We start from the raw sequence: 17,356 nt of genomic DNA, 5'->3' as shown, positions 1-17,356 counted from the left end.
TAAATGATAGATCTTCCTAATCTCTTCTATCTCCTTGCTTTTTGCCACATTATCTCTCTTATCTCATAGGACATTTGGAGTATCAAATGATGATAAAAGAGTGAGATTGAATTGCAAATATTAGCTTTGTTTTTCAATGCAACAGGTCTGTCTGACTAATGAAATGCAACAGACACTCTGAAGCACAGATGTAAGAACTCATTCCTTAGCTAAGAAGTGGCTTTTAATGGAATCGTCCTTGTAACAACTTGGTATCGAGCAAACATATGCCATAGATGCTATACAGGTGACTATGTTAGGACCAACATGACCCAAAAGACATATAATGCAAAAATGCTTGATGTAGACAATCCATAAAGACATCATGCAGGATTAAGTCTTGCAAGCCTTTTTCACTATAGCATGCCTTCTACCTAGCTCTTGCTCAGTGAAAACAAATCCAACTACTATCTTTCTTACTCATCACTACCATGCAGTATTAATTAAGAGATGACACTCACATGAAGTGTAGGCTAATATGTGAATGGGTTGGAATGCCCTGATTGCTGTGTGAATGAAGGCAAATGATTAGATAGTGTGACCAAGAGAAGACTGAATGTCACAAATAGTGTGAGACAAGCATAGAGGAGATCTATTTTGAAGGTAGTGTGAACTACATTAGCATGTAGACTTCTGCATAGCTTTGTCTTTACATCTTAATTTTCAAACATCAGATCAGTCGCTCATCATTGATCAAAATGAGAAAATCATGTGGGGGTTAAAGGCCACTGTATCTTAACCCCGATTATGTACAATACTCAAATACATATATATATGGATGACATAGAGACTAGAGTGTCCTGGACCCATAAAAACTTGTGTGGCTCTCTCTTCTGGCTCTCCCTCTCTCTCACCTTCTTCTGCTCCACTTTTGTTGTTGAGAACTCTCAACTAGTATCAGAGCGCGGGCGTTCTAGCTAAGCCCGGGTGTGAGGTTGGAGCTTGAAGTCTGCTGCTACAACTCCGTGGGAGGAAGAATAAGCTCCGTTGGGTGACTTTACCTGCATATTGATGTGCAAACACCTTGTAGAAACCTTTGGAAAGTTCTCTGAGTGGTTTTTTGCAAGCCAATATGTGGTTTTGAAACCAAAAGATAGCCTATTTTAGACCAAAGAGTCTTGTGATGAAGATATATTTCTCTAGAAGCTGAATCTCACTCTGAGATCAAAAGCAAAGTTGTAGAATACTTTGAGTACTTCATTTTTTGATTTTACATCTCTGTCATCCCAATTCTCATTGAAAAGTTACAGCTTCTACAAAAAGTGACAAAATTCAATTTCCTGTGCAGATTTTGTGTGTTGGATCTCCATATCCAAGCGACCATTTGCATTTCAAACACTCCCAATGGATTCAAAGCAGTCCAAAACTTCTACTTTGAAGCATCTTCCGATTCTATTAAGTTTTGAAGCTATGGTGAAGCTCTGTCTCCTCAAACGAATTTATTTTGTCATTTCCTATGTGAGTGGGGTCTCAACATCCGGGCCTCCATTTGTAGAGTTGCCTGTCCCGTTAGATCTTGGACTACCTGAAACATTTGTCTACAAAGTTTCTTTCCATTCCATGAAGAATCGAGGGAGTTGTGCTTCTCTGTGTTTTTGCATCATCTCTGTGAAGGAAATTTCTAAAAGTTTCCAAGACCTTCTCATTGATTGCCACATGGCATTTTGGCTAAGGTTAAGTTTCCTAAGATTTATTTTTACAAGTAAATGCAAGGGTTGATTGGCTCTTACTACATCCTTGGATTAGATTTTGGAATTGTGGCAGAAGAGATATATTTGTAGATTGTCTTATTGAGTTCGATTATGCAATGACGCCCAGGTTTTGAGATATCCCAAGTTCTATTTTCACTAGCGATCATTGTCGTAGGGCCATGATTTCTTGGTTATACCTTATTCAAATCACTCTAGTTGTAGTCTGAGCCATGTGCGCTCATTTGTGGCTTGCATTGGGTTGCAATGGATGCTTTACAGGCCATTTGGATGGCCTATAAAATTGAGACATCCCAGGTTCTATTTTCACTAGCGATCATTACAGTGGGGCCATGATTTCTTGGTTATACCTTATTCAAATCACTCTAGTTGTAGTCTGAGCCATGTGCACTCATTTGTGGTTTGCATTAGGTTGTAATGGATGCTTTACAGGCCATTTAGATGCAGTGCGACCCTTATTGGATGCACTGATAGGCCCAGATTACCTTGTGGGATGCTTTATTGATGGACATTTAGCACACAGATGCTATTTTATGCTAAGGGAAAGCTTCACACATTACAGTTGATGCACTCATAGTGATATTATCTCTTGGATGAGACATTATTGATGCTTATGCCCACAAACAGTGTTTATGCTTGAGGCATTTGGCTCTTATTGGCATTGGGTTTGCCATTGTTTTGTCATTACGGGTTGACATTTTCTTTTGGGCCAGATTAGCTCATATGGATGCATAGTATATGCACATGAGTCAGATGCATTTTAATGCTTTGAGCCTTGAGTTTTAGTGACACTATCCTTCATTCAGTACAAGGCATAGGCCCTTTTCCGACAAAAATACCGATGTTTTTTATACTTTTTTTTTTTAAAAAACGAGCGCAAAGGTCATTATTAACATCGTTATAAGCGTCAAAAAAGAACGGTCGCTATATAAGCGTCGCTATATAGCGACACTAGTAAACGTCGCTATATAGCAACACTGGTAAACGTCGCTATATAGCGATGATTAACAGAGAGAAAAAAAAAGCATTAGTGGGGCTAAACAGGGCCATAGCAAGCCCTGTTTTGCCCCACTAATGTTTTTTTTTTGGTAATTACAAAAAAAAAGTTTTTTATTACAAAATTTCTTTTGCGAAAAGGGTGATACAAAATCACTCAAATGAAATGATTGAGCAACAAAAGCATATACATGTCGAAGATAAACAACATTGTTTATTACAAAATTACCCTTTCGAAAAGGGTGATACAAAATTGCTCAAACGAGCCGATATACAAAATGATATACATGGCAAAGTATATGCAAACTACTACTACTCATTCAAATCGTTGTCTTCCTCCTTGTCCTCGTCTTGTTGGTCTGATCCTTGGCCCTTGTGAGCTGCGCCTGCTCCCTGACCCTCGTGAGTTGCGCCTAAACCATGTCCCTCATGATCGCTCACCTCTGGTGATGGATGCTTGAGCTTTGACTCTAAGAGTGAAACCATATTAATTGAAAATTAGATTGAAACTTAAAGAATAAAACAATTTAAAAAGTGAGATTACAAGTAGGAGTAGACTTATACCGTGCGAGCAACCACCTCAGCCCAATCAACCATCGCTCCCATTGCATCCTGCTCAATAAACCACGACTTTATTTCTATGCAAAACGCACGTCGCGTCTCTGCATCTGTAGGAAGACAACCCATCGCACCTTGCTGTGGATCTAATTTACGAGAGTTAGATAAAGTGCATGTAATACGTAGTAAAAGAAATAGAACAATACATTAAATAAGAAGAAGTAGACTTACCACGGCGGTTGCCTCGAATGCAACCGTCCACCTGCACCAAAGTGCGAAGTACCTACGGCGTCCAGCCATCTCCTCGCAGCCCTCCTCTGACCCTTGAACACTTCAGGATGGTCCCTATTCTGCTTCTTGAAGAACTTCCAATCAACTTTGTCTGCCCAACTGGGTTTAGCCCTCCCCTTTGCGATGGAAGTACGCGAGGTTGATCTACGATGCTTCAAGACCAAACCCATGCACTCGCGCATGTAATTCTCATTGAACTCTCGATTTGGTGGGTTAGGGTATTTTTCTTTTAATTCATCGATGACCGCCTGCTTCTTTTGGTCATGTTAATACCGCCAATCAGTAGCAATGCCGCTCTTGAAGTGGTGGCTCATCAACCGCCTCATGGTGGCCATCATTGCTTTGCCCTTTCAATCTTATATTATCTCTCCAGCAGCCGTGATTTGATAGGAGAGGTCCTCGACTGGGTAAGAAGGACTCATGGTAGTGGCAAAGTCAGAGTGAGTGGTGTTTGTGCGAGCGCTTTGGGAGTGAGGAGTAGCAGTGGGAGTAGGAGAGGGCAAGGGACCTGACTAGTATTGGGTCTCGGGACCAAGTGGAGACCTGTAGGGATGTGAGTGTGCTGACTCGTCTACATCTCCCAAGTCAGCACAACATAAGCAGCCCCTCCTACTCTTCCTTCCCTTACGATGGGCACGCCCAGATGATGACCCCTCGGTCGAAGGGGCACGAGGAGACGATTGGGCAGTAGGTCCAGCCGTCGGTGTAGAAGAGGGAATTGCTAACATCCTCTCAGATAGCAGAGAGAAGAATCTCGATGCCTCTTCATCGGTCATCTGTGCTACAAACTCGTCGAGACTCCCGACAAAGCCATGGGCTGCTAGCAAAGGAGTTCCTTGAGGGGTAGTCGCAGTGCTACGTCCGAGAGGAATCGGGCCAGGGGTAGTCATAGTGCTATGTCTAAGAGGAGTCAGGCCAGGGGTAGTCGCAGGGGTAGGCCCCTGAGGTGTTACCTGAGAGGAATCAAAGTCCTCTAGAGAATAGAGATTGTGATGTCTCCTCCTACGAGGCTGTCTGTACTCGTCAGACATGCGACGTGATCCCATGTCTAACATAGACACAAACACGAAAACAAAAAACAAAAACCAAACATAAGCATAGGCATAGGCATATGCTTATGAAAAGAAGACAAAAAGAGAGGAAAAAAGAAGAGAAAGAAGAGAGAAGGAGGAAAAAAGAAGAGAAAGGAGAGAGAAGGAGAAGGAGGAGAAGAGAAAGAAGAGAGAAGGAGAAGGAGAAGAGAAAGAAGAGAGGAAAAAAGAAGAGAAAGAAGAGAGAAGGAGAAGGAGAAGGACATGCATAGGCATATGCTTATGAAAAGAAGAGAAAGAAAGGAGAAGGATATGCATAGGCATAGGCATAGGCATATGCTTATGAAAAGAAGAGAAAGAGTGACGAAAAAAGAAGAGAAGGAAAGGAGAAGGAGAAGGAGAGGGAGAGAGGAGAAGAGGAGAAGGAGACATATGCTCATGCATAAGCATAAGCATAAGAGAAAGAAGAGAGAAGGAGAAGGAGAAGGAGAAGGAGATGGACATGCCTAGGCATATGCTTATGAAAAGAAGAGAAAAAGAGAGGAAAAAGGAGAGAAAGAAAGGAGAAGGATATGCATAGGCATATGCTTATGAAAAGAAGAGAAAGAGTGAGGAAAAAAGAAGAGAAGGAAAGGAGAAGGAGAAGGAGAAGGAGAAGGAGAGAGGAAAAGAGAAGGAGGAGACATATGCTCATGCATAAGCATAAGCATAAGAGAAGGAAGAGGGAAAAAGAGCATAACCATAAGAGAAAGGGAAGGAAATGATATGCTTATTCTTATGCATGAGCATATGAGCATAAAACAAAAAGAGAGAGAGATTAAGCATAGGCAAATACATATGCTTATGAAAAGAGATCGAAAGAGGGGGAAGAGGGGGAGAAAGAGAGAGGAAAAGAGGAAAATGAGACATGCTCATGCATAAGCATAAGCATAAGAGAAGGAAGAGGGAGAAAGAGCATAAGCATAAGAGAAAAGGAAGGAAAGGATATGCTTATTCTTATGCATGAGCGTATGAGCATAAAAGAAAAAGAGAGAAAGCTTAAGCATAGGCAAATACATATGCTTATGAAAAGACATTGAGAGAGGGGAAAGAGAGGAGGAAAGAGAGAGGAAAAGAGATTGAAAGAGGGGATGAAAGAGGGAAAAAAGAAGAGGGAAAAGGAGCATAAACATAAGAGAAGGAAGACGGGGGCACGCCATTGAAAGAGTGAAAAAAGAAGAGAAGGAAAGGAGGAAGAGGGGAAAAAAGGATTGAAAGAAGGGATAAAGAAGAGGAAAAAGGAAGAGAAGGAAGAGAGGAAGAGAGGGAAAGAAGAGGGAATAGGGGAAAAGAGGGGAAAAAGAGAGGGAAAGAAGAGGGAATAGGGGAAGAGAGGGTTCCTACACCCATCATTGCAGCTAGCGCTTAAGGCGCTAGCTGCAGGCCAATGCAAATAACAAAAATAACAAAAGGAAAAAAGAGGAAGCACTTTCTTACCTGGAATAGTCCCGCTCGGTGTTTTGTGGACTGGCCCTACAAAAGAGAGGAAACATATCATTTTTCAAATAACCTATTGCTATGGTTATAGTCTTCTAATCCATATGATTATCTTTTCTATGGAATTCCTCTTGTAATCAATCTTGAGTCAAATTTTTATGAGATTCTAAGAACTTGAGATACATCTTTGGAATAAAATGTACTATTCATTTGAGCTTCATTTTTGAACTACGTGGATGATTAACTCTATAAGTACATCATATCATCTAACAGATTATGCTATACTATGTGCAAGTGGCAACTATTATAAAAGGAGGCTTGCATGGAAGAAGCTCACTTAGTTTAGCTACACGGGAAGTAAGTTTCCATAGTATGGCTGCATGGAAACTGAGTTCATCTAGTCCAATTCCATCCTTGTCTTCATCCACAAGAAACTTTACCCATAAGCTACCATGAAAGCTTCCCCCACAAGCCACCTTCATTTTCTATAAGAGGGAGAACCTGCCATGGTGGGGGGCACATTTTAGCCTCCACCTTACACTAGGATCCTATCCACAGGACCCTTCATCTATAGTCACACCTTTTCTTAGAGTAAACCCTATCTATGTACTCACCTCATGTGCCTCACCTTTATGCACTCTACAACCACTTCTTGAGAGTAACCCTCCTATTGAATATGTTTTATCCAATGTGGTGCATCTTTTACGTGTATATTAAAGCTAGGTGCTGCCCACTCCTTTCCTTGAAATCTACTTAAGTTTCCCTCTCTTTCCCCATATTCTCACGATATTTTAATGAAGTTTGTGTAAATTTGCATTCATTGCCTTGAATGGTTTTCAAGGCTTAAAGTATATGATTGATTAGCAAGTGAATGAAGCCTATTGATAAGGGTTTGGGATCCCCATTTGGACTCCATAAAGATTTCAAGGATCTCTCCTTTATGTGGCTTACAAATTCTTTGAGATATTTTCCATTTGAATTTAATTTCTGTGAATTCCCTTCCAAGCAACACCATGATATATTGATATAAAATGCCTAAATCTTTGATTTCTGCAATTCATACGTTGGCTCAAGCTATGTATTGAATCTTCCCTCTAGGGTTAAGGAATGGGTAATTAGTCAATGGCAGGTGGTAACACATGCACTCGTAGGGTTTTCACCTATAGCACAAGGGCCCCTATCATATGCATGTTTGGACCTTGATAAAGAGCCCATTATACGGAGCTTCCCTATAAAAATGTACCCTTTTGGAAATTTCTACTATATTAATTTCCTTGGATATCGATAGAACCCCATTCTAGTATATTCCACATATACCTATTTTCTTGGATGTGAACAAAGACCACCTTGTATATGGTATATGAAATTAACCCATTCCAAAATCCCTCTTTCCTTTCATCAAAGCCAATGAACTTTACAACAATAGTAACACAAAATAGTAAGTTCCATCATTAACATTTGCAACATGTTTGGTGCATTTGTTAACTAGAATTGCATCTTCTTTCTTGAGTATATACCTCCCATTAGTGATGATGAAGGTGGTCTTTTCTCTATCTTCTTCAGCCAACATGCTCTAATTGTACCCATTGTATCTATCGAGTATGTGACCATAAACAAATACTGAAGTATGCCCCACCACTTTGTCTAGGATGCTATTGATGAAGGGTAATAGAAAAGGTCTTTCATGGTTTGTTCATTCAACTTCCTATACACCCTCAACTTTCCATTATTTTTGGGCACAATAACGATGGGGAGCAACCATTAACTTTGTTCCACCAAATGAATCCTAACCTTGATAGCTGATTAGTTTTAGCTTTGAATAACTTTGCATGATGGGATCCCTTAAGTATCTTTGCTATTCGACTTACATCTAGGATCAAGTGGATTTCATGTGAATCAAGGTTAGTGGTAGACCCTTGAGGGTCTCTGTGCTCCTATGTGAAGATATATTTCTATTGCGAAAAGAGTTTGTTCTAGGACTTCCGACTCTACCTATGCATTCGCAAGCTCCAGGGTCATCACATCTGCACTTACGAGGATATGCATGCCACCCATTTTTGGAAGTACCGCTCGTACCTCGCTTGCCTCACATCCAGGCAGCTAGACCGCTACGCCATCCTGCAGTTTGTCCTCTCTACCACCCTCCTCCAGCGCGGCTGACTCGAGGACGAATCAGCAAGAGGGAAGGGGGCATGTCAACATCCACAGAGTACAACCACCAAATGTAGGGTAATTAATGAGTAAAGGTGACCAAGCCGAATGATCTACTTCAATAGGACAAGCTCAAGGGAGTTTGATACCTAAATACACCAAGGTCAATGATTACAAGCAATGTGCACACGAAAGGAGTATAGCTTAAACTCAGGGAGTTTGATCCCCAAATACCCCAAGCCTGCCCAAAAGTCCAAAGATTCCAGGCAACGTGCACAGGTTGTACATTCCAGCTGTCCCCGCCCAGAACAAGGAGGTGTTGGAACAAGGAGATGCACACTTCAGAGTGCATAAGCCTTGCACTATTCAGCTCCACATCCACAGGAAATAGTGACACCAAAGAAAATAGCCATGAAGGGAGTATAGCTCAAACTCAGGAAGTTTGATCCCCAAATATTCCAAAGAAAAGGCTTCCCAGCAACATTTAAGGTTGTCGTGGGGTGTGTCTCATGGAAACCTAGCCTCGTCACTCCAAGTTTTGAGCCACATTCATGAGGTTCAAACACCAAACAAGTGAAGGTGTGAGGGCGCTTAGGGAGTTTGAGCCCCGAATCACCTGAGTCTAGGAGTGGCGAGGCTAACATAAGCGCTATTTGGAAACTGGTTAGGACCACCTCCTAAGACTAGGTTTGTCCCAAGCGCTTTAATATGGTTAACACAAGTGCTATTTCCGCTAGTAGGGAGAGTCGGTAAGAAGAGCGGTATGCCTTGGCGCCCTTCGAGCCCAAGAGCCCACGGTTGTAAAGTGAGGGAGAGTGCTAAAAAGGAAAAGGGTTGGCCCTCCCTTCAAAATGTGACTTGGATAAAAGGGCCAAAGTTTGACTTTGGTCTTCATTGTTGTTTGCACAAGTTTGAATACAAGCTCCCTCTTCTCTTCCAAGAGAGTGTTTTGGGTGTTCTCTTGTTTCCATTATAGTGCCTTTGTGGTCGTCACTCTATCCTCCTTCACTCCGTTCTCCTTCTTCCCTTCCTCCTCCTCCCTTCTCCCTCCTTCTCCTTCTCCCCTCCTCTCTTCCCCTTCCCTCTTTCTCACATGAAACCACACTGCAACAATCTGGAGGCCACTTGAGTGACACTTGTGGATGGCTCGTGCTATGCATTGCTCCCACAAGGAGTAGCTGGGAGTGGAAGCTCCATCGGCGTATCTTCAACTACCCCACGACATGTGATTCACCGCCGTTGAGACCCACACTACACATTGTATGTGAGCTCATGAGAGAGCATCCCAGATCCACAAATCACTCCACTAATCTCTCATGAATCTCTCAATCATCCACTAGAACCTTCCACACTCATACCTACTGACTGACACATCTTCAATCACACCTACTATAGGCACACTCACCACACAAGTGGTCACACACATGGACACACAAGCACACACACACAACCATAGGTATACCTTCATCAATTTGTTCTAACACCCCCCCACAAATTGATGACCTTGACCCCTAGCAGTAGCCTATGGGAAACTTCATGGCTTGCCCACCTCTGGTGGTGACACACATGATCCCAACCTAGACCCACTCTACGTTGCCTTGGCAGTAGACTCATTTGGACACCCTAGCTCTAACATGACCTTGTTTGTCTTTAGTGAGTCTCTTTGGAATCCCCTCTACTTACACTGGCAACAATGTTGCTATGCTCATAGCATCAATGGTCACTAGAGAACTTTTTGAATTGCAAGTAGCCTTGTCTTTGATGTCCATGGTGAATAATTTCTCTACTTCTAAGCATTTAGGTATGATTCTTTCATGATTGTGCTTTTTGCCATTAGTATCTACACTTCCTTGCCATTTGAGTGTGTCCTTCACTCAATTATGTACCACATAAAATGTGCCTTTCAGACATGGCCTACCCAACAACAGTATCCCTACTCATTTTCCACAATGAATGTCATGTGATGTAGGCCCACTTATCTTAGTGCATGCATCATTGAGCACACCCTTCAACATCAGCAGACAGATCTGCTATGTAAATCTTTGAAGGGTGATGGTTTCAAGTTTAACATCGGACTTTTTCAGAGATGATGTTAATTTTGAAGCCTCTAGCTACGATGACACCCTTATTCATATAGTTCTTGTCTTTGCCGTCAATCAATCAAACTTCTTCATCCTAGATCTTCATCTTTGGCAATTCCATCATGGTGTTGATGAAAGTCTCTACCACATTGGTTGCTTGCTTGTGCTGTGTGATCTTGGAAGAACATTGTGTGTTGTGCCTCACTTCTCCCATATTGCTCCTTCACGAGTCTTTACCATTCTTGAAGACCCCATCTCATCAAATTCCTTCATCGACACATCTAGCACAAACATTTCCTTGTACGTTTGCCAAAAAATGCTAGCTACGAAGCATGTGGCTACTATGTAGAGTCATTTGTCTAGACATGCATTTGGTTTGCCTATGGTCTAGGCTTTGTGAAGCCAAAATGTCTATTTCTAAGCATCCTAAAAAAAGCATTTTCTCATTGAGAGGTGGCTTCCTCATCCAAATAGCTTGCTTGTGAGTAAGGTATAGTGATGGAGGAATGCAAATTCAAATGCAATTTCACAATGCATTGGTTGTTTGCCCAAAGGCTCAACAATATTTGGAGAGTAGGGTGTTCCATTCATTGCTTCATCTATGTGCAAGGTAGTACAATTGGCATTATCAAGCTCTACATTGTCGAACTCTACATGACTGCTCCTTTATTAAACTCATACTCTCAACAAAGTATAATCCCTATGCCTCAACAACTCATGGAAGTACCACACTCACACTTGTGGTAATAACTCAGATGACTATCTGCAATAGCAATGGCAACCACCACTCAACAAGAACAACCACAACAACCGACTACTACTCTTTCAAATACTCTCTCCCCCAATGTTTGGCATGCACACCACACTGAGCATCTTGCCTCTAATGTTGCTCAATCACGACGATGGTAGATGCTCCTAAGGCTTGAGCTTGACTTATCACTGAAATTGTTGGCACAATTCCTTCATAAGTGTCTTTTTCTTAGTGGGGTAGCTTCCTCACTGTGAGACCTTCATTTAAGCTTGGTCCAAATGATTCTAACATTGGCCCATGGGTCACTCATCCTTCATTTGCTTCACAAGGTCCTTCACTTCATTGTTGGATCCCTTCAGTTTGGGGTTCAAAAAAACCCCTTATGAGAAATCTAAGTTTTCATTAAGGACCGCATGTAGACAACGATCCAACATGTTACATTTTTTTGTTCATATAGACTCTACTAAAATTTTCCATCTAGTAGTGGATGTTGTTTTGTTCACATTTGGCTTCCATAGGGCGTCATAGAATCTTCAACTATCTTCTTTAGTATGATGCATATTGATAGCTTGAGCAGTTTGAGTTGTACTTTGTCAGTAGTGATCTCGATTCTACTCCTTTGGTTGCATTCACGGTTAGTGTGGCCTCTTCCTTAACTTCCTTACGATGGGCTTTTCAATTTCTTGACCTTATTTTTCCGCTTCCACTTGGATTACAAACTCAAATTAGTAAATTGGCAAGGTTCTTTAACATGCATCCATAAATGGTCCATACTTAGGTCTGGATGACATGGCCTTTCTCTTACTAGCTTGCTTGATCTATCAAGCTTCTCCTTCTTTATGATGAACTTCATTGCTTTCCTTCCTCTTGGACAATGGGGACACTTGGGCAACCATCTTCGGACAATTGGCCAGATTCTTTGAAGACATAATAACCATCTAAAAAAGGCAAGAATCAAACTTATTAGTGAGTTTTGCTAGGTGAACTAAAGGGCATAGACCTTCTTGTCGTTGTATTGCACCAAACAAAAAGGCTAGGCAAGTCAACACACATGGCATTCCAATTGGATGGAACAAAACTTCATAAAAACCTAAGCTTTTCATTGGGCTTTGGCTAGCCAAAGTGACTTAAAAAAGATTAAAGCCCTTTGTCCACAAAGGAGGAAGCTTCAAGCTTACAAAAATGACTCTCCGCATGAATTTCATGTGAGACAAGGCCCGCGAAGTATATGGACAACCGCCATGTGATTAGAAAACTTTTGAAACTCCCATTGAACACTCTCAAAGCGCATTTTCTTGTCTCTCATATAAAGACAACTTGCTTCTGTGTGCCATCTCTTCTGAGGCCCTAACGGATGATGTGTAGGGTCCCCCTTTAAAGATGGTTCAAAAAAGCAGTAGAGTACCTTGTGTCTCTTTTTGCTCTCAATTGTCTCTTTCCGACACGTATTTTCTCGTGTTGATGACGTAGCAAACCAAACTCAAGTCAAATTTGACTCAAGGAAGGTTGAGGACAAGGGCCGTATGTGAAACGACTTGACGTTGAAGGACAGGAAACAAAGGCTCAGAAAGACGAAGAAGAAGAGAAGAAGAAGAATTGTTCGTCTCCCGTTCTTCTCCCCGATTTCTTCATCCGATCTTCACTCCTTCCGCAGCTTCTTGATCTGTTTTTCCTCCTTTCCCAGTCATCTTGATCCTTCCGACATCCATCTTTGCATTGGAGATCGCAATCAGGTCTTTTGACACATCTCTCTTCGATTTCGTATACGCAAACAGCCTCGGAACTGCTCCCGCCGGTTCCCTCCCATCCACGCACACCAAAACCGCATCCGTTGAGTCGCCTGATTCCCGAAATGAGTTTCCAGGACCTCGAGGCTGGCTCGCCCTTTCCCGTGCGGAAAGATTTGCTAGATAGCAAACAGGACGCCAGTCAGGCCGTCGCGGCCGGTATTTTCCAGATCAATACCTACGTTTCTACTTTTAAGCGCCTCGTCAACACCCTAGGCACCCCAAAAGACACGCCCGAACTCCGCGAAAAGCTGTAAGTGCTGAAGTATTAACTTTTTAGTCCTGCTTGGACAGTGTCCTCCCATACTCGAGGGTTGCCGGTTTGGACTGGAATTTCAAAAGCGTTTGATAATTGTCCTGGTTATTTGTGAGTGTTGTGATTGAGATTGCCGTACGCTTGTTATTCAACGAGCCAGCCACATTCAAGGCCTAGACGCACATGACAGACATGCAACGATAGACTTTTGCTATGTCTGCTGCACATGTTACAGATTTATAGTGCCTTAAAACAGTAGACAATTTCTTATTAATGAAGGAAACTTTATGGCAAGAAGAAGTTTAGCCTGCAATGCTTTTTAGTTTGTTCTTGCTCCTATCAGTGCCCTTGCTGCTATTTTCTAAACGCCTTTGCTTCTTGTTTTCTCAACTAGGCTCTAGCAGTAGTGTGCACGTCATGTAAACGACAGAATCTGGCCATTTTTGTGTTGCCGTTTTAAACGGTCCCTCATAACAGAATTGGGCTCTCATGTATTTATTAGTTTGTTAAAAAAGGAAAAGTGTGTGACTTAGCTGAACTCCCTCAAAAGAAGACTGCACCAATGTTAGGATGAGGGAAGACTTGTTTTGATGATGTTATTTGTCTCTTGCCCTGGCATCCTACCCATTTTAATGGGACTGTGAGCATACTATACAAGGGGAGACATTCCAGATGTCTATTATTCGATTCAGAAATCCTTGATATCAGCTGTAAAGCAATAATCATACCTAAGGATGTGAAGGAAGTTTGAGTGGAAGGAAAGAGGAGGCGTTTCCAACAATGGAAGGCTAATGTTTTTAGTGTTGGCAAATTGAGAGGTGGGTAAAGGAGGACCAGAAGGAGATGAAGGTTTTTCTGTAAAGCAAACACAGTAAGGATGTGGAGGATTTCAGGGATGGCTGTTTTCAAAACAAAATCTAAAATGCATGATACACCTTTTTTTACAAAGAGAAAATGCGTGATACACTTGACGGGCCTGACAATATTTGTTCCTTCAGACCACGTTTGTGACAGGCTTCTTGTACTGAATCTTCTGCCTTGCTGAGCTACAGAGCAATTAGATTCTTTCAGACTTAGCAGTTTTATAGAGTACATGTTCTATATGTGCCAGGGTTAGCCATATTCTTTTGTTAATCTTGCAATGCATAGATCAAAAGATTAGATTTCTCTTTGATGACAGGAACAAGAAAGTCCTTTTATTTTTTTTAAAGCTCACAATGGGGGTGGAGTTGGAGATGATTTTTAAAAGAAACTTGCAGTAGCACTGCTGAAATGGAAGACATGCACGATTGCACATAGTGTCTCAATCTAGACACCAGATGTTTGAACATCTTTATTTTTAGGGCTATGCAAAATCCTTGAGAATTGTGACATGGCCCATGGTCTCGCGCCTATCAAGGAATGAGATTTATGTAAAGGATGCTAGTAGCCAAGCACCTTGCATGTGTAGTCATCTGTGAAAGTAACAACATACATACTATCACAAGTGATGCTGTGTCTGTTGATTAAGTGGTCTAAACAGGATGTGGAAGCAGTCTAGACTCTTGGAAAGATTGCTCTCCAAAGCTTTTATAGAGGTCTGCAAGAAGTGAGATATCCACATATAAAAAAGAACCTCACCATTGTGGAATATGCAAGGATTGTGATGTAGACCACCGAGAGGTCTGAGAATCTTTGGGCAGAAGCGGTGGGAAGACAATGTCAAAGATGAAGCATCCACAGAGTGTGGAATATTGAAGGACATGCATCTAATAGTGGCCTAAGTCTGGAAAGTTTTCCTAAACATGTATAAGGTAAGCTTTTGTATGATTGGACTTATTCTAGTCTTACAGAAGTATATATAAGCTTTTGAGATTATATTGTGGGAAGAATAAGTAATAGAGTATGCATCCACCCTTGCCATATAAACTCATAGCGATTCTCTGGTGAAGAGCTAACATGGAGAGCTAGCAGAGAGCCAAGCCGAAATTATTTGATTCAATGCCTTACTGCCAATTTGAAGGCATTGGCATTGCACGCTACGACTTGCTCTGTCACTGCTTTGATGGAACAGGGTCTTTTGTAAATTGTTTCGCAGTAACATCATAATGTACTTCCAGTTTGTCATCTGTTATAGGGTTCTACCTGTGTTTGTATTTTTTTTTCTCACCTATGAGAAAGGTCTTTTGTTGGGAAAAAATAAAGGCAATGAATTTTAAGTACTCCATCTTATTTTCATGTATTATCTGCAGACATAAAACGAGGCAACATATTGGGCAGTTGGCAAAAGAAACCTCTGCGAAACTCAAGGCTGCAAGTGAGACTGACCATGTGACTGAAGTCAGCGTAAGATTTGCACCCTCGTTTGTTATTCTGTTACAATTGTTGACATAATCAAGGAAAATCCAAAAATGTGTGTAAAAAGGGGTTAGCAGCTCTAAATTGTGCATGTTCATTTATTAGAAAATTGTAGCCCTGTGCACCTTAAATTGCTTTCTTCATGTGCAGGCTAGCAAGAAAATAGCTGATGCAAAACTTGCGAAGGACTTTCAAGTTGTATTGAAAGAGTTTCAAAAAGCACAACGTACAGCTGTTGAGCGGGAAACTGCCTATGCACCTTTTGTCCCACAAGCCATTTTACCTTCCACGTGAGTTTTAAGTTTGGAACCAGCTCCGAGATGTAAAAAGCAATATTTCTTTCAATGCTCATTGCTGTTCTGGAATATGCATATATATTTCTGATTTGGAATTTGATGGAAGGCCAGTTACACTGCAAGTGAGTTAAAGCTGAGCATAGAGGACAATTTCAATCAAGAGCAGCGGGCTTTGTTAGTGGAGCAAAGGAGGTGTGGAAGATTACTATAATGTTGTTTAGCACTCAATAAAATTATTGGATCTCAGTATTTGCTCTATGGTTCTGTCGTTGAAATCCAGTTTACATGAATTTTGCAGACAAGAGGTTCTTCTCTCAGAGAATGAAATAGTCTTTAACGAGGCTGTTATAGAGGAACGTGATCAAGGAATTCGAGAAATACAGCAGCAGATTGGAGAAGTCAACGAGATTTTTAAAGATCTTGCTGTCCTAGTTCATGAACAAGGTGTCATGATTGGTAAGCAAATCTTTTATTTTGGGGGTTTTGGTATTGTTTGTGCAAGTGATGCATATCTTATTTGAATGCACCTTTTGTCTAGAGGTCTTCATACATTCAAAAATGAGCACAGGTTTTTAGCTGTATATAATTTGGCTAGAATTGATGATTCCTTTTGTTCATCTTTGAGAAACAGACATCCTTTTTATATGTGTGTTGTCGTGACTCTGTATAGATGACATCGACTCCAACATTGAGAGTTCACATGCCACGACGATCCAAGCTAATAGACAGCTTGCTAAGGCTGCCAAGAGCCAGAAATCCAATTCATCTCTGGTATTTCTCTTCCATGCGTCTTATAGATGCCTTGTCGTTGCTATTTCTTCAGTTCAGCTTTGGACGCGTCAATTTTCTGAATTATTACAAAAAACATTATTTCTGTCTTGTTAATCTTATCAAGACACTTTTAAACTGTATTGATGATTAAGTGAACACCTCTTTTTTTTAAATTTGGAAGCTCTAGCTAAGTATTTGCAGTGTTTGCAATTAATTAACTATGGGGGTCTTGTGACTTATGTTCTGACATTATGCTGCAAGTACAACAGTGCAATGGCTGTGTTTACTTCTGGTTTTAGAAGAATTTGACTTAATGATTCATCCTTCATGGTGCAGGCCTGCTTACTGCTAGTGATCTTTGGAGTAGTGCTGTTGATCGTTATCATTGTTCTTGCAGCCTGAATTTTGAAGTTGCATTCAATATCTCTCGAAGTGGAAGCTTCCTATTAAGGTTCAGTTTGAGGGCTAGTTTCCATTTTTTGAGGTATTGTAACCTGTACACTAGAGTTTCATGAGGACAGCTTTGGCTCAGGGTTGTGCAAGTAGCAGATGCCTTGCAGGCTATGTGTATCAACAAGATTGTTTACCACTTGTGGTCCGGGATGGGCACCATGGCAGGTTCTCTGGTTCCAATAAATCTCAAGGATTGGATTTCCAGTCCTGTGCATTCCTTTCTGAACTTTGATGTAACAGATTTGGCAGTAATGTTATTTTGAGGGATCAAACACAGCCTTTCTGATTTCTGTTTTGGAAGCATGAAAGCAAAAATTTATGGCAATTTTGTTGCTCTTGTGGTGTCTCTTTCATGTAATTCACGGAGCTTCAA

General features: G+C 41.3%; 1 protein-coding gene across 1 annotated transcript; it reads left to right on the top strand.

The window, feature by feature from the left end:
* The first annotated feature begins 12,672 nt into the window (after positions 1–12,672).
* LOC147899923 (syntaxin-22-like) lies at positions 12,673–17,257 on the top strand. The gene is made up of 7 exons (XM_087376791.1): positions 12,673–13,123; positions 15,358–15,451; positions 15,614–15,753; positions 15,871–15,951; positions 16,058–16,215; positions 16,430–16,530; positions 16,867–17,257. The coding sequence occupies exons 1-7, from the start codon at positions 12,936–12,938 to the stop codon at positions 16,930–16,932; spliced, it is 828 nt and encodes a 275-aa protein (XP_087232917.1). The 5' UTR covers positions 12,673–12,935; the 3' UTR covers positions 16,933–17,257.
* The last annotated feature ends 99 nt before the right edge of the window (positions 17,258–17,356 follow it).

Source organism: Dipteris shenzhenensis, chromosome 7 (assembly GCF_047967505.1).
Source record: "Dipteris shenzhenensis isolate YYH24624 ecotype China chromosome 7, Dip_SZ_1.0, whole genome shotgun sequence".
Classification (NCBI taxonomy): domain Eukaryota; kingdom Viridiplantae; phylum Streptophyta; class Polypodiopsida; order Gleicheniales; family Dipteridaceae; genus Dipteris; species Dipteris shenzhenensis.
This window is presented reverse-complemented; position numbering and strand designations above follow the sequence as displayed.